This window comes from Echinops telfairi, unplaced genomic scaffold (genome assembly GCF_000313985.2).
Source record: "Echinops telfairi isolate 266 unplaced genomic scaffold, ASM31398v2 ScPeMD7_70;HRSCAF=299, whole genome shotgun sequence".
Lineage (NCBI taxonomy): Eukaryota > Metazoa > Chordata > Mammalia > Afrosoricida > Tenrecidae > Echinops > Echinops telfairi.
The window spans coordinates 36,571,348-36,588,016 of record NW_022103968.1 but is presented as its reverse complement, the minus strand read 5'-3'; the positions used below and the strand labels follow the sequence as shown (position 1 = coordinate 36,588,016).

At 36.6% G+C, this 16,669-nt stretch overlaps 1 protein-coding gene across 1 annotated transcript in view; it reads left to right on the top strand.

Moving 5' to 3' along the window:
- Nucleotides 1–16,669, top strand: part of HECTD2 (HECT domain E3 ubiquitin protein ligase 2) — a 115,651-nt gene that overhangs the window by 54,042 nt on the left and 44,940 nt on the right. Inside the window, exons 3-4 of the mRNA XM_004701347.3 lie at nt 15,705–15,843; nt 16,388–16,490. Of these exons, the coding sequence (XP_004701404.2) occupies nt 15,758–15,843; nt 16,388–16,490 (189 nt within the window). The 5' untranslated portion in view covers nt 15,705–15,757. The remainder of the gene's footprint in view (nt 1–15,704; nt 15,844–16,387; nt 16,491–16,669) is intronic.

Sequence of the window (16,669 nt, the reverse complement as noted above, 5' to 3'; positions counted from 1 at the left end):
ATTTTTTTCTGTTTTCATTTTATTTCAGAGCATTGTGGGACACAAAAATTTACCTCGGGGGCCACATGCGGCCCGAGGGTCGCCAGTTTGACACCCTGTCTAGAGTAATAAGAGCCACAGCAAGACTAGGTCATCTCTGAGTAGTTGCTTAGGTAGATGCACAGGCTGAACAGGTATGGAAGGAGCGTGGGAGTATACCTACAAATATATATAGATTTGACAGGATATTTGTGTGTGTGTGTGTGTGTGTATATATATATATATATATATATATATATATACCCTTTGCTGCAAAGATATCCATAAATTTGGTGGGGAATACAGGGAGAAATGTTAATGAAACTTTAGTAGTAACTGGAGTCATAAAAAGCTGTGAGCAACCATCTCTCCCCATCCAGAAGAAAGAAAAGTGATGAATATCAAAGGACATATGGAAACATCCCAGTGGACTACTGGGTCACACAAACATCAATCACTATAACCCTGAGACCAGAAGAACTAGATTATACCTGGCTGCCACTACCAACTGCTCTGAAAAGAATCACATTAGAAGGCCCTAGGTAGAATGGGAGAAAAATGTGAAACAAAACTCAAAATCATAAGAGAGATACTCCCCTACCTCCCAGGCCCTTAATCATCCTTGTGACCCTTTAGAACTGAATTCACCCCTGTGGTGTTAGACTAATAAACCATTAAGATAAACGGGGCGTGAGTGGTGGTGGTGGTGGTGGTGGTAGTATTTACCTAAGGACAAAGTTCAGAGGGTAAGAAGTAAGAATAGAAGTGGGAAGTATGAGGAGGAAATGGAATAAATGAAGACATTTGAAGGATTGCAGTGGTTGACTTACAACAAAATGTGTATGAACTGTTGAATGTCAATCTGATGATCTCTGTAAACCTTACCTAATTCATAGTAAGTTGTCTTTTAAAGAAAAAAAAATACCCACAAACAAAAATAAATAACTTTTTTTAAATCATAGTTAAGAAAAGCAGAAGGTTGAATCCACCTTAATGAAGCCTTTAAAATGTAAAACAGTTTGGCTATCTAGTTGTGGGAGTGAGGATGGTATAGGCTGTTCACTGAGTAGATTCATGAGCATTTAAGATAGAAAGTTTAACCAGTACTGAACAATTATTTGGGGAGCTTTGGTGGTGGAGTGGGCTAAGGATTGGGCTGCTAACTGCAAAGTCAATGGTTCAAACCCACCAGCTGCTCTACAGGAGAACCATAAGGCTCTCGACTGTACAGCTTTATAATCTTGGAAAGGTTATAGAGGGAATTGGAATTGACTGGCAATAAATGATGCAGTAAATCAAATAAATATGTAAATAAAATATAAAAAGTAAGAACCTTCCTATAGGTTAGAACTTCTTGTCATTTTGAAATCAAACAACACTTAAACAAGAAAAGGAGGCTGAATGGTTTTCTTGGAAAAATAGAAATGAAAATCTTAATTTAAAATGGAGATAGGATTTAGATCCGAAGGAGCTCTATTCAGACATACTCACTCAATGGCATCTAGCCGATCCCCACTCACCTCAGCCCTATAGAGCAGGGAGAACGGCCCCAAGATGTTTCCAAGACAGTAGCTCTTTACAGAGTAGAAAGCCTGGTGTTTCTCTCACAGAAATATTAGCACCTCAATTTTTCTAATGTTTATCTTTTGTATCCTTTACATACTTGGTGGGTTACACATTGGAATGTTAACCACAAGGTCAGTAATTTGAAACACCCCCCCCACACACACACACACACACACCCCACCCCCACACCCCACCCCCGACACGCCGTAGGAGAAAGGTGAGACTTTCTGCTCTTCTAAAGATTTACAGTCTCGGAAATCCACAGGGGCCATTCTGCTGTCTTATAGGGTTGCTCTGAGTTGGAATTGACTCAGCAGTAGGTTTTGGCTTCGCATAATAGGTTTTTATAAGGTCACTCTACTAAATGTCTTACTTTTTTGATTGGTTTATAAGCCTATCCATTAGTTCTTCGATTAAATATGTGGAGTTACAAAAATGGAAGTAATTTTATAAATTATCTAAACCACTGGTTTTTAACTTATTTTTGTTCTCTTTTTTTGTAGCAAAACTTTTAAAAAATGCATTCCTTTTAGAGCAGTGGTTCTCAACCTTCCTAATGCCAGGACCATTTAACACAGTTCCTCGTGTTGTGGTTACCCCCAGCCATAAAATTATTTTATTGCTGCTTCATCACTGTAATTTTGCTACTGTTATGAATTGGGCGACCCTGTGAAAGAATCATTCGACCCCCAAAGGGGTCACGACCCACAGGTTGAGGACCCTTGTTTTAGAGCATCAGAAGCCGGGAAAATGACTTCCCCCAATAGACCCAACCACAAAGCATCATTCTTCGGAAGTGGCCTTTGAGGTTCATCTGTTGTACCTTGAGGCTCTCAGCCCCTGTTTAAAAACAGCTTATCTCCCTCATTTGATAATGTCATGAACGAGGCCTAGAAGTTTCAGTGTTAAGGTTAAGAAAGTTAATAATCAGTTAGAACCCTAGTACTTTTTATTTCCAAGGCTGGTTCTTTCTTCATTATTTACTCATTACAAATATAATTAAGTTATTTGTGATAGATCTTTAAGAGTATAACACATTACGAAATATTTACATCAAAGATTCAGTAGAATCCTGGTCAAAACAAGGGGAATGCAGACAGAATTTCTGATTCTCATGACTGTGAACTGCCAATGCCACTGAAGTTGGATGAAACACCTGAAATGTTGCCCTGAAATCATCTTTCAACCTCAAAACAAAAAGACTCCTTGAAATCTTTTCCAAACCAAACCATATTGCAAAACCAAACCCATTGTGCCATCCAGTCCATTCTAACTTAAGCAGCTTAATAGACAGACTAGAATTCCATAGGAGTTCCAAGGCTGTCAGTCTTTCTGGAAACAGACTGCCTCCTCTTTCTCCTGCAGTGGTTACAGACTTTCAATTAGCAACCCGATGCTTCACCCACTGCACCACTAGGACTTCGTCAACCAATCGGTTAACTAGTTAAAAATGCCTACCTTAAACATTGTGAACTTCTCAGGAGTGTATGTCATCACGTTGACCACAGCAACTTAAAAGATAAGTTAGGAAATGTAGAGGGTAGTGAGTTTATGTTAATGGAGGAAGAACAACTCAGAACAGAACAGTTGCATGACTTGAAGAGTATAATCAGTGTCACTGAATTGTGATGAAAAACCGTTGCTGTGTGTATTTTCAGCAGCAGCAAATAATAGTGTGTTTATTTTTAATGCAAGGTATAACAGTTTTCAAGAGTGTCACTCAACAGTGGGTACTTCCTCTCCAGTATGGAGTAGGAGCCTATAACGAATGGACACCAGCTTTGCCTCTGATACTGTTGCTGCCTGGCCAGGAGCATTCTGCCAGGCTAGTCCTACTCCTGATAGCTGGTAGCTGCAGAAGGAAAGCTACATATATGGGGGTTTCAAATAATTCCTGGAAAAATGAAAAGATCATAGAAAGTTTCCACATATTTCTAAGGCCCATTTGTATGACTAGTTTCCAGCCAGTCAGCCTATAATAGCTTGCTGAAAACAGTGAGCTGGGGTAAATATGGCTGAGAATCTCTCTTTCACACACACATACACACACACACACACACACATATTTATTATGTTCTTCACATTTTGTTTTACGTATATACTGCCTGCTCCTACCACAACCCTTATTCTTTCACTGCCTTCAAGTGTTTTACTTAATGTTTCCAAGCAACCAGCTAAAATTGGAAACATTATATTAAAAGAAAGGGAAAAATGATTACCACTTATCAATTTAGCACAGAGTGTTCTCAAGAACTAGCTGAATGAAGCCTAAATGACAGGTTTTCGCTGATAAATGTATTTTAGCTTTTTAGTATATTACGATAGAAAACCTGCATACTCCAGAACAAAGATTTACCTGGTCTATTTATAATATCAGTTTGAGGTTTAATTAATCTATCATCACCACAGTTATTGATTTTCTCTCTTGAACTAGATTTTAATAACCATCTGTGAGAACAGTCAGAAAGCCTGTCTCTGGAAACAATGCCATGATATTCAGGGACATGAGAGCAGCTGCAAGCTGTTATTCTTCCTTTCTTAATAGCTGAATGTCACATCCTGTAGTTTGGCTTTCATTCACTAATGTGAGCAAAGGATTCTGCCCTTCTTTCTGACTCAAGTTCCATTAACACAGTGCATTAACATTTCTACATTACGCTTCAGTTTAAGTTACCTTCTGAACTAAAAATAAATCCCATCTGGGCCTCCGATTCTAATGTCACCCTGTAATCCCCTTGGCCTTGGCATTACGATTTTATATTCCTTATATAAAAACCTCCAAGCTCCCAAGCCTTGCCAAAATCCAGTTATCTTATTAACTCAGATTTCATTTTTCTTCACTCTTCTTCCACCTCAGCATGGTATTAATACAAATGAGTGGGTATGAAAATGTGTATATATGCTCTGTGTGTGAATAAGTGAATTTATGTTTGAATGAGTCTGTTTGTGCCTGATAGTGGGTGTGTATAGCCAGGATGGAGAAGGTGTGTGGGAAGGTATAGGAAAGGCTAAGGCTGATGACAAGAAAGGGAAACTAGAGGAGCCACAATAGTTAGTTACAGGACCGGTTTTGAGAGACTGTGGTTATTTTATTCCTTTCTGCTGAACTATTCATACCTGTTTCTTTACCATTAATAGAGATTTTCAACCATAATCCATAAAAAAATATAGAGCTCTCTAATTTTACTTGCTCATAAATTGAGCCTGTGTCCACATCTAATCAAGGGTATAAAAGCAGTTGTGGAATTGAATTAAGGTATTTTAATTATCCCTATTATATTATCGACACCGTTCATTGTTCTCTCGTCTCCCATGGTTTAGTAGTGATCTTCAAAGTATGGTCCCCTGACTAACAACATCAGCATCACCTGGAAATGTGTTAGAAATGGAAATTCTTGGGTCCCAACCCAGACCTACTAAATCAGAAGCTTTGAGAGTAGAGTTTAATAATCTGTCTTTTAAAAGTCTTCCAGGTAATTCTGAAACATTAAAGTTTACTTCTTATTTCTGCTTATTATTTTTTAAAATTGGCACCACCACCCCTATTATTTTCCATTAATGCCCCCAAACTAATGAGATTTTATCTTCATATGTTGACGTTGGTGATGGAGCCCAGGAGGAGAAGTAATTAGTTGGGAGAATAAATAAGTAGACTATAGAAGATACATATGAATGTTACTGCTGTGTTTATTGACATGACTGTTTGCTTTGTTGAAACTGTATTCTAATTACATTAAAATATGGATAAATTCTTTATATGTGTATTATATACTTTAAAGACTATATTAACTCGTTTAATTGGTTTATAAGTTTTAATACTGTGTTTATTTTTATTCCACTTCTGCTCTCCATTCGCTCTTTAAGAATAATATTTATATAAATTTTACAATCTTAACAAGGATTTTTTTAACATTGAAAAGAAAATTTACTGTTAAAATCTATTTCAGTACTCATATAAAGTTACACTATTGCTTTTCTGAATGGTCTACATTTTTTTATCTTGGTATCTAGACACAGCAATAAGAAAATCCTGTGATTGCTATTGTTGTAAATAAAAGTAGATAATAATTGATAATTATACTGCAAAATCCGCCACCTACCTGTCAGTTTTTCATCCTGTGATGGCTTGTGTATCTCCTGAGTGACAGGGTTTAACAGAGTTTCCAGACTGTCAGTCTAGTAGATGCTAAAGAAAGGCCTGGTGATCTAATTCTGAAAATTAATTGATTAAAAACTCTGTGGATCAAGAATGTTGTCCAAGACTGATTTCTTATTTTGGACATGTCACCAAGAGGAACTGAAGAAAGAATTTCATGTTTGGTAAAATGGAAGCCCAGTGAAGGCAAGGGAAATCATCAATGAGATTGGATTAAACCAGTGGTTCTCAACCTTCCTAATGTCATGACCCTTCAATACAGTTCCTCATGTTGTGGTGACCCCAACCATAAAATTATTTTCGTTGCTACTTCATAACTGTCATTTTGCTACTGTTATGAATCGGGAAGCCCCTGTCAAAGGGTCATTTGACCCCGCAAAGGGGTCCCGACCCACAGGTTGAGGACCACTGGATTAACCAATAGCTGCAACAGTGGACTCAAACATAAAAATGATCATGAAGATGGTACAGGGCTGGGCAGTGTTTCATTCTGTTACACGTAAGGCCACAGGAATTTGGAGTTAGTGCAACAGCAACAGTGACACACTGAGAAGTACTCATGATCTTTGAAAAGCTTCACACAGTATTTACTTTAAACTGCATAATTTACTTCTGTAATTTTTATAAAGAGGCGGTGGGGGGGAACCAACATAAATTATGAAAATTACTAACTTAACAAATTATGGAGATAGCTATCAGGAAGAGGAAACATGAAGGAAAAAAGTAAAATTTAAAGGAAACATTGAAATTGTAAATATAATACAAGATTAAAAAAGAAAATAGATTTCCAAAATATTTTAGAATACAGGTTAACTTTTTTTTAAGACTAACGATATATAAAAATTAAATAAGAGACGTCTACTTCTGGGCAGGTGAAATAGGTGTGCTTTTTCCTTACTTCTCCCGCTAAATACAACTAACATAAGAAGCTTTTATAGTTGCTCCAAAAAAAGATAAAATCCTAGCTATAAATTCAGATATATATGTTGAAAATTACACCAGGCTGATGAAAAAACTCAATGAAGACCTAAATAATAAACTTGTTCATGTGTTGGAAAACTTAAATATAGTAAAGATGTTAATTCTCCCCAAATTGATGTACACATTTAATGGGTACTTTTGAAATCGCAGCAAGATTGTGTGTAAAAGTGTCCTTACACTGATATGAAAAGGCAGAAGAACTAGAACCACTAAAACAGCTGTGACAAAGAAGAGAAGGGAGAATTTGTCTGCTTGGCTTCATGACTGTCGTACTACTGGAAGGACAGACACAAAATTCAATGGTGCACGATAGACCCCAGAAATTTTTTTAAATCATTTTACTGGGGGCTCATATGACATATCACAATCCATACATACATCAATTGTGTAAAGCATATTTGTACATTCATTGCCCTCATCATTCTCAAAACATTTGCTCTCCACTTAAGCCCCTGGAATCAGTTCCTCATTTCCCCCCTCCCTCCCCACTCCCCACTCCCTCATGAACCCTTGATAATTTATAAATTATTTTGTCATATCTTACACTGTCCAACGTCTCCCTTCACCCACTTTTCTGTTGTCCGTCCCACAGGGAGGAGGTTATATGTAGATCCCTGTAATCTGGTTCCCCATTCTACTCCACCCTCCTGGTATGGATTCCATGTGTTTCCAGTTCCTATCTATACCAGTGTACATCTCTGGTCTAGCTAGATTTGTGTAAGGTAGAATTGGGATCATGATAGTAGGGGCTTGGGGGTGGGGTGGAGAGGAAGCATTTAGGAACTAGAGGAAAGTTGTGTTTCATCATTGCTACATTGCACCCCCGCTTGTCTCCTCCCCACAACCCTTCCGTAAGAGGATGTCCAGTTGCCTATAGATGGGCTTTGGGTCCCCACTCCGCACTTCTCATTCACAATGATATGATTTTTGTTCTTTGATGCCTGATAACTGATCCCTTCAGCACCTCGTGGGCAGACAGGCTGGTGTGCTTCTTCCATGTGGGCTTTGTTGCTTCTGAGCTAGGTGGCCGCTTGTTTGCCTTCAAGTCTTTAAGAACCTAGACACTATCTTTTGATAGCCGGGTTCCATCAGCTTTCTTCACTACATTTGCTTATGCATCCGCTTTGTCTTCAATGATTGTGTCGAGAAGGTAAGCATCATGGAATGCCAGTCTAATAGAACAAAGTATTCTTGCATTGAGGGAGTACTTGAGTGGAGGCCCAATGTCCTTCTGCTACCTTAATATTAAACCTATAAATATATGCACATAGATCTATTTCCCCATCCTCATATAGAAATATATTTACATATGTACATGCCCTTATTTAGACCTCTATAAGTGCCCTTTGCCTCCTAGCTCTTTCCTCTATTTCCTTTTACTTTCCTCTTGTCCCACTGTCATGCACAGCCTTCATTTGGATTTCAGTAGACCCCAGAAATCTTTATGAGAGGAGAGAGCCTCATCTTTCTCCAGCAGAGTCACTGTTTGGCTTGAACTGTTGACCTTGTAAATAGCAACTTAACACTTACCCCTCCAAGACACTGGAGCCCCTTTATTAGCCACCAAAAGCAAACCAAATTACTGCCTTTGAGGTGATGCCGACTCACCAACTCCATAGGTCAGGGTAGAACTATCCCTGTGAGTTTCTAAGACTGTAACTTTTAATGGGAGTAGAAGGCCCCATCTTTCTCTCACAGAGTGGCTGGTAGTTTTGAACTGTGGACCTTGTAGATAGTAGCCCAGTGCATAACTACTGTGCCACAGGGATTCTCTTATTAGCCACCTGGAAAATGCAAATTAAAACCACACTGAGATATCATTACTCACCAGTCAGAATAACTAAAATAGTGATAACAGTAAGTGCTGGCCAGAATACAGCGTCACTCGACCACTCATACATTGGTAGTGGAAATATAAATTGATGCAGCCACTCTGAAAAACAATTGGGCAATTTCTTTAAATAAACAGCTAACCAAAGAACCCCATACAACCCAAGAATCATATTCCTGGGCATAAATTCTAAAGAAATGAAGGATTTAAATAAACTGTGTTTAACAGCTCTGTATAATACCCTAAAACAGTAAACAATGCCAAGTGTCTGTATGAGTGAATGGTTAAAACTGTGTTACACTCATTCTGTGGAATATTACTCAGCACTAAAAAGAAACATTGTTGATATATATATAACACTATGTATGAATCCCCATAGAATATTGTTGAGTGAAAAAAAAAGCCAATCCCACATGATTACATATATATATATGATTCCATTTATATAACATTCTTTCAATGACACAATTTTAGAACTGGAAAACAAATTAATGGTTGTCATGGTTTAATGGGGAGCGGAGACAAAGAGGAAGTAGGTATGGCTATAAAAAGCAGCATGGCAGTTCTTTGTGGCAGTGAAACTTTTGTATCTTGGCTATCACAATGTCAATTGGTTATGATGTTCTACTATAACTCTGATTATGATAATTATAGTTTTCTAAGATGTTACCATTAGGGGGAACTCAAGATCTTTGTAGTATTTCTTTAAAAGCTACATGTGAATCTAGAGTTAACTCAAATTTAGTTTATGAAATTTAAGTATACTAACTCTAGTTACATATATATATTTTCTAATCTTCAGCAGTATAGAATTTGATTAATCATAAATCTGTTTTCTAAAATTGTCATCATTGATCCACATATGTCTACTGATTGCTTTATTAAAATGATTGAATAGAATAGAGAGGAAATGATGCCTCATACAACCTAATATCAGATGATAGGTTGTTGTTACCAATTGCCATTGAGTCAGCCCCAATTCATAGCAGTTTATGTACAACAAATGAAACACTGCCCAGTCCTATGCTCACATCTCCAAAGGATGTGAGATGAAATCTCATCATTCTCACTTCTAAGGAATATTCTGCCTCTACTTCCTTCAAGACAGTTGTTTGTTGTTCTGGCAGTCCTTGGCATATTCAGTATTCTTCACCAGCACCATAATTCAAATGTATCCATTCTTCTACCGTCTTCTTTATTTCTTATCCAGCTGTTACATGCATAGGAGGCTATTAAAAATACCATGGCTTAGGCCAGGTGCACTTTAACCAGCAAAGTGACATCTCTTTAATGTTTTAAACAGGTATTTGTAGCAGATTGTCCCAATGCAACAATATATTGTTGGATTTCTTGACTGCTCCTTCTATAAGTGTTAATTGTGGATCCAAGTAAAAGGAAATTCCAGATCGATATTTTCTTCATTGATCATGACTTTGTCTATTGGTTCAGTTGTTTTCTTTATTACAGTACATCTGTAATTTGTTCTGAAGGCTGAAGTGTTTGAGCTTCATCAGTAAGTGCCACAAGTCCTCTTCTCTTTCAATGAGCAATGTTGTATGATCTGCCAATCTCGGCTTATTAATATGTTTTCCTACAATGCTGATGTAAGTTGTTCTTCATGTAGTCTAGTTTCTCAGATTATTTGTTCAGTATACAATTTGATTAAGTAAAGTGAAATAATAAAATCCTGATGCACTAGAAAGCAAATGTTTTGAGAATGATGATGGAAACAAATGTACAAATGTGCTTGACACAATGGATGCATGTATGGATTGTGATAGGAATTGTACAAGCCCCCAATAAAATGAGTTTTAAAAAATGTTAGTGGTAGTGATACTAGAAATGACAAGGAAATAATTTCATCTAAAGATAAAGTGAAAAAATCTTGTGATTTATATATATTAATTCTATTTGATATGCAGAAACATAACAAAAACCACAATGTCAGCCATTTATGTAATGTTAAATTTTCTAATAAATTTTCCACAATTGAAAAAAAAGATATCCTGATACACACCTTTTCTGATATCATACCATTCAGTATCCCCCTAAGCTCAATTAAGCATTCTAGAATTCCCATTATTTGCATTGTTATCCATAATTAACATAATGTAATGTAACATACTTTTAAGAGCCCATTATCCAACTTGAGTGCTACAACACTAATGCTGTTGTTACTGTTGTTGTCAGGTGCTTCTGAGACGATTCCAACACTAAGGAACCCTATGTACAACAGAATGAAAACTTGCCCAGCTCATTACTATCCACGCAATCATTACTATGTTTAAGCTCATCGTAGCCCCTTTGCCAGTCTACCTCACTGAGGGTCTTCAGTATATTCATTACACTTTACTTAACCAAGCATGATGTCCTTCTCCAGGGACTGGTCACTCCCAATGATATGTCCAAAGTACATGAGACTCAGTCTCATTGTCTTGGTTTATGCAGAATATTAAGGCTGTACTCCAACATGGGTTTACTTATTCATGTGACAGTTCATGGTACCCTGTTTCCCTGAAAATACGAGTGTCTTATATTAATTTTTGCTCCCAAAGATGCGCTAGGTCTTATTTTCAGGGGATGTCTTATTTTTTCATGAAGAATAATATGGTACACATTTATTGTTTATTGTTTTGTTAAAAGAGACCTCATACTTCCTGTCTGCTCTGGCTGCGCTGTGGCCAGCAGTGAGCTGCGCAGCGGCACCCACTGCTACGGTCCAGAGTCCAGAGTTACGGTAGCTTCAGGGGGCCTTATTTTCGGGGAGGTCTTATTTTGGGGGGGACGCCTTATATTTCAGCGAGAGGCAAAACTAAGTAAGCCTTATTTTGGGGGGATGTCTTACTTTCGGGGAAACAGGGTATATGTAATATTCTCCTCCCACACCCTAATTCAAAGGTATCAATTCTTCTTTTGTGTCTTACTTGTACATTGACTGGTCACATGCATATGAGGCGATTGAAAGTAACGTGACTTTGGCTATCGGAAGCATGTCTTAAAACAAGCAGCCATCTAAATTGTGTCAGCTAAGTCTACACCCAGGACTGTAAATAATAAAATCCAAGAGCAGAGAAGAGAACTGTATTAGAACTCACATTCTGAGTACCAGTTCAGAAGGCTTTGGATGTACACAAATCAAGAGGCTGTCGTACAGAAGTGTGTACTGCATAGTTTCAAATCAGGAAAGGTGTAAATCAGGATTGTATTCTCTCACCATACTTATTCAATCTGTAGGTTAAGGAAATAAACAGAGGCAGTGGATTATATGAAGAAGAATATAGCATCAGGATTGGAGGAGGGCTTATTAGTAACCTCTGATATGCAGATAACACAACCTTTCTTGTTAAAAGTGAGGAGGACTTGAAGCAATTGCTGATGAAGATCAAGGATTATAACCTACGGTATATACGGATTACAACTCAATGTAAAGAAAACAAAAATCCTCACAGCAGGATGAATAGGTAACATGATAAAAGGAGAAAAGAAAGAAGTTGTCAAGGATTTTTTTTGCTTGGATCCACAGTCAGTGGATGTTCATGGAAGCAGCAGAGAGATCAAATGACACATTGCATTGGGTAAATCTGCTGCATAAGACCTCTTTAAGGTATGGAAAAGCAAAGATATCACTTTGAGGACTAAGGTGTGCCTAACCCAAGACATGGTATTTTAAATCACTTCATATGCATGTGAAATTTGCACATTGAATAAAGAAGGCTAAAGAATTGATGCCTTTGAATTATGGTGCTGGCAAAGAATGGGGAACATACCATGGACTGCCAAAACAAATCTATAATCTGTTTAGAAATAAGTACACCCAGAATGCTCCTTAGAAGCAAGGATACTTTGGACATGTTGTCAAGAGAGGCCAGTCCCTGGAGAAAGACCTCACGCTTGGTAGAGTGGCAGTTAAAACGAGGAAGGCCCTTGACAAGATGGATATACACCGTGATGACAGCAGTGGGCTCAAACATCGGAACAATTGTGAGATCAGTGCAGGACTAGGCAGTGTTTGATTATGTTGTACACAGGCGTCCCTAAGAGTTGGAACTGCCTCAACTGCCCAGTCCTGTGTCATCTCACAATTAATTGGCTCCATTGGTGCTGCCATTGTGTCCATTTTGTCAGGAGTTTTCCTCTTTCTCATTACCCCTCTACTGTACCAAACATGTCCTTTCCAAAGATTGGTCCCTTGAAAGTGTGTGAGATGCAGTCTTGCCAACCTTGTTTCTAAGAAGCATTCTGGCTGTACTTCGTTAACATCATAAAGATTAGGATTTATAACACATAGGATAATTACATCAGATCACAAAATGGGGGGAAATTGCATAATACTGAGAATCATGGCCTAACCAATTTGATATATATTCGGGGGATGCAATTCAGTCCCTAACAGTCACAAGGAGGTGGAGCCAACTCAATGAAAACAACATCCTGAAATACTTAACTGTACTGGTCAACATCTCCAACATTGGGAATTGTCATACACTTTAATTCTTGATAACAGTTGGGTGCAAAATGGTATCTTGTGCTATTATTTCCTTTTTCTTAATTACTGAGACTAAACATATCTTCGTAGAGGTATGTGTATTCCTCTTCTCTGAAATGCCTGCTTGATTCTTTTGTATGTTTTTCTATTGAATTATCTTTCATTTTCTCACTGCTTTTTAGGAAATAGCGATAAAATCTTGATACTAATCCCCTGTTATATATATATTTAAAATAATTTCTCTGAAAAAATTGTAACTTTTCTTTTTACTTTCAGGCATGTTTTATTATCTGAAATTCTCATGTCAACATATTCAAAAATAGCACATTTTAATTTTCTAGTTGTGCTCTTTAGATTTTTTAAAAAAGAAACTTTTCTCTATCCCAAAGTCAGAAAGTGTTGCTTTTGCTGTAGTTTTGCTTTTGACATTTAATTTATTAAGGTGTGCCATAAGGATTCTACTTAACTTTCCCCCCATATGGTTAGCCATATTTTCAAATTCTTCCTTTTTTCAGTCATCTGCCATGTATGTATGTATTTATATACATGTAAATATACAAATATGTATAAACACATATATATTTTATACACCAAGGAGTGTCAAAACATTTGTAGAAAAGTGTAATTAAAATTAATAGAATTGTGAATCCCCTTCATAATGTATGAATATTATTCTGGACGCTATGCTGTCGATCATTTGTGTGATCCATAAACTTATATAAATGAAGCATTGTCTTAGTTGCTTTGACTTCAGAAGTTCTGCTATCTGATAAGGCAAGACCTTCTCCGTAATCTTTTTCTTCAGAAAATCCTCCTGATTTTGACCCTACAGGACAGAGTAGAACTGCTCCTTTGGGTTCCTGAGATTGTAATGTTTATGGGAGCAGACAGCCTCATATTCCTCCTTTGGAATATCTAGTGACTGGAACTGATGATCTTATGGTTACTAGTCCAGTGTTTAACCTACTTTACCACCTGGCTATTTTTCCCCCTTGATCTTCTATGTAACTTTTGTAATCAGTTTATCATGTTCCAAAATATTGTGAGGGTTTTCATTGCATTCAGCCGATAGGAAAATTTTTATTATATCTATTTACCTAAGTTGTCTCTAATGTCTCTCAATAAAATTTTACTATCAAGATCTTAAAATTTATTCATTATGGTTTTGTAAATATCTTCTTTTTAAAAATTGTTTTCTAGTTTGTTTTTGCTGGCATTTATTGTAATTGACTCTTATATATTGAATTATTTTAATCCCTCCACATTTCTAAGCTTTTCTATTATTTCTAATTATTTATCTGTAATTTTTATATCATGTTTATAAACAAATCACCTGAAAATGAAGGGCTCAATTTAATTTACGATAGAAATCTATTCTGCATGTTTAAATCCATAAATTCTTAATAGTATTTTTTGAAAGAGAAACTGTAGAGGATAATAATGAATCAATGTATTATTTTTAAAACTGGTAAATAAAGGGGAAAAGATCAAGCATCTATTCTACCCTTCCTCATATGAATTGTGCTGCTTGCCAACCAAATGATAGCAAAATGTTCAAACTAATAAATGAAAAAGTATATAATTACTTAGTCACCATTTAAGAAATCCCTAATAAAGGATCTAGACTTCGGACATCATTGGCCGGTGGCATCACACAAAGAGAGGCAGCCAAACATGACTTCAGGTGAATGGACAGCACACCAATTACGGTCTTGCCAAAATGATAGAAACTGAATCTGATAAGGTTTTGGAGGCAACAACTTATTTGCAAGAATATTGAGCACAAAGGAAAATGTTGACCGGCACGAGTGTGCAATCAGCACTATCCAGACCATAGGAAACATAAAGGGCAAAGGGTCCAAGTTCTTCCCCAAGGAAATTGTTAAGAAAAACTAGAATGAAGGAGGAAACCTGTAGATTAGAAGAGACTTGAAAGACATACCAAGTTTTTCATTTCTTTTGTTTTAAACTATCTCGTCTAGAGCTGCACACTTGCTTGATTAAAAAAAAGCTATAACTAACAAGAAAGAAGTGACTAAAAAGTCAGAGTTGTAGTTACTTTTGAAGGGAGAAGGTTTTAACAGATGCTGGGGCAGGGGCACTTGATGGAGCTTCTGGGAGCAGGCTGATAACTTGCTCTTTCTTGAGTAGTTTGTGACTTCAAAAGTATTTTGCCTTATAATTATTCATTAAGACATATGTTTGAGATTTTCCTGGTTTTATACTTAAAAGGTTATAAAATCTAACAAAAAGGAAAACAAACTGGAAGATATTTGCAAAAGAGGAAAATACACTAAAAATGTATGTAAATTGATAATATTGTGTTAAAACTCTAGTAACACATTGCAGAGGGCATTGATATTTTACATATTTTCAAGAGGGTAATAAACATTAACTTTGAACCTCACTGAAATAGTTTTGAAAGGAAAGAGGGGAAAGAACACTATATTACATCCACTGACAACTTAAAAAGAGGGGAAGAGAAGAAGCTCCATATGACATATACACATATAAGATAGAGTTTAGAAGGGAGGACAGTAGACAATAGATACAATAGTTGCCCTGCACTTATGGTACATTTTCTGTTCTTGTCAAATTAGCCTTACAGTTTATAATTTGGAAACATTTTATGATTAAATACATTCACTGTTTTTTATACTTCACAGTGAGAGACCTCCCTCCTCTTTGCCTTGATGTTAGACAAAAACAGCGCATCTCGATGGATGCATTATCATCCGAAACGAAGGCTTTGGCCCTTCCAGAACCTACCCTTTCTGGCCAGCCCAAAACTATGAAAGACTTTCAGTAAGTGCCAGCTCACCATTATATGTATACATGGACTTAGTGCATGTCAGCACGTTCCATAATTAAACATCTTTGTATGAAGAGTTAGCTGATCCTTATTAAGGTATTAATGAAGAATGAAGACACAAATGAAGTAGAAAGTGAAAACAAACTAATAAGAAGTAGTAATAGCTGTGTCACCACTGAAAAAAATCCAAGTGGAATAGTGAAAGTAAATTGGGAATGAGAAAGTAGACAAATACAGACGAAATCTCTCCAGGTGTTTGCCTTTGAAGCAAGGAAAGAGATAGTAGTACTTGGAAGGAACATGTCAAGAATGACTTTCAAAAACAGGTAATTAAGAAAGTTGCAAGGGGATTATATCTTAATCCAGTTAAGAATTATAAATACATAAACTATGTTTACATTATCCAGCTGATATATATTTCTATATTTAGTTTCAGTATTTCAAAGTACATACTTGATAACATTTATGTGTGAAGAAGTAATGCTATTTTTTCTGGATATTATATCAATATATGGTTAATGTATGTTCTTACTTTAGGGAAGATGTAGAAAAAGTTAAGTCATCAGGAGATTGGAAAGCAGTACATGATTTTTATCTGACAACATTTGATTCTTTCCCAGAACTAAGTGCTGCGTTTAAGGTAAGAATACGTAACACATGTCTTACAATTCATTTTTAGTTTTAAATTTTCCCAAAAATATATGATAAGTTTACCTTATTTTCTATCAAATAGTTTAACCAGCACACTTATGAATTGCTTTCAGACGTCATATACTGTGAATGATCAAATATTACATAAGCGATATCATAACAATTTTT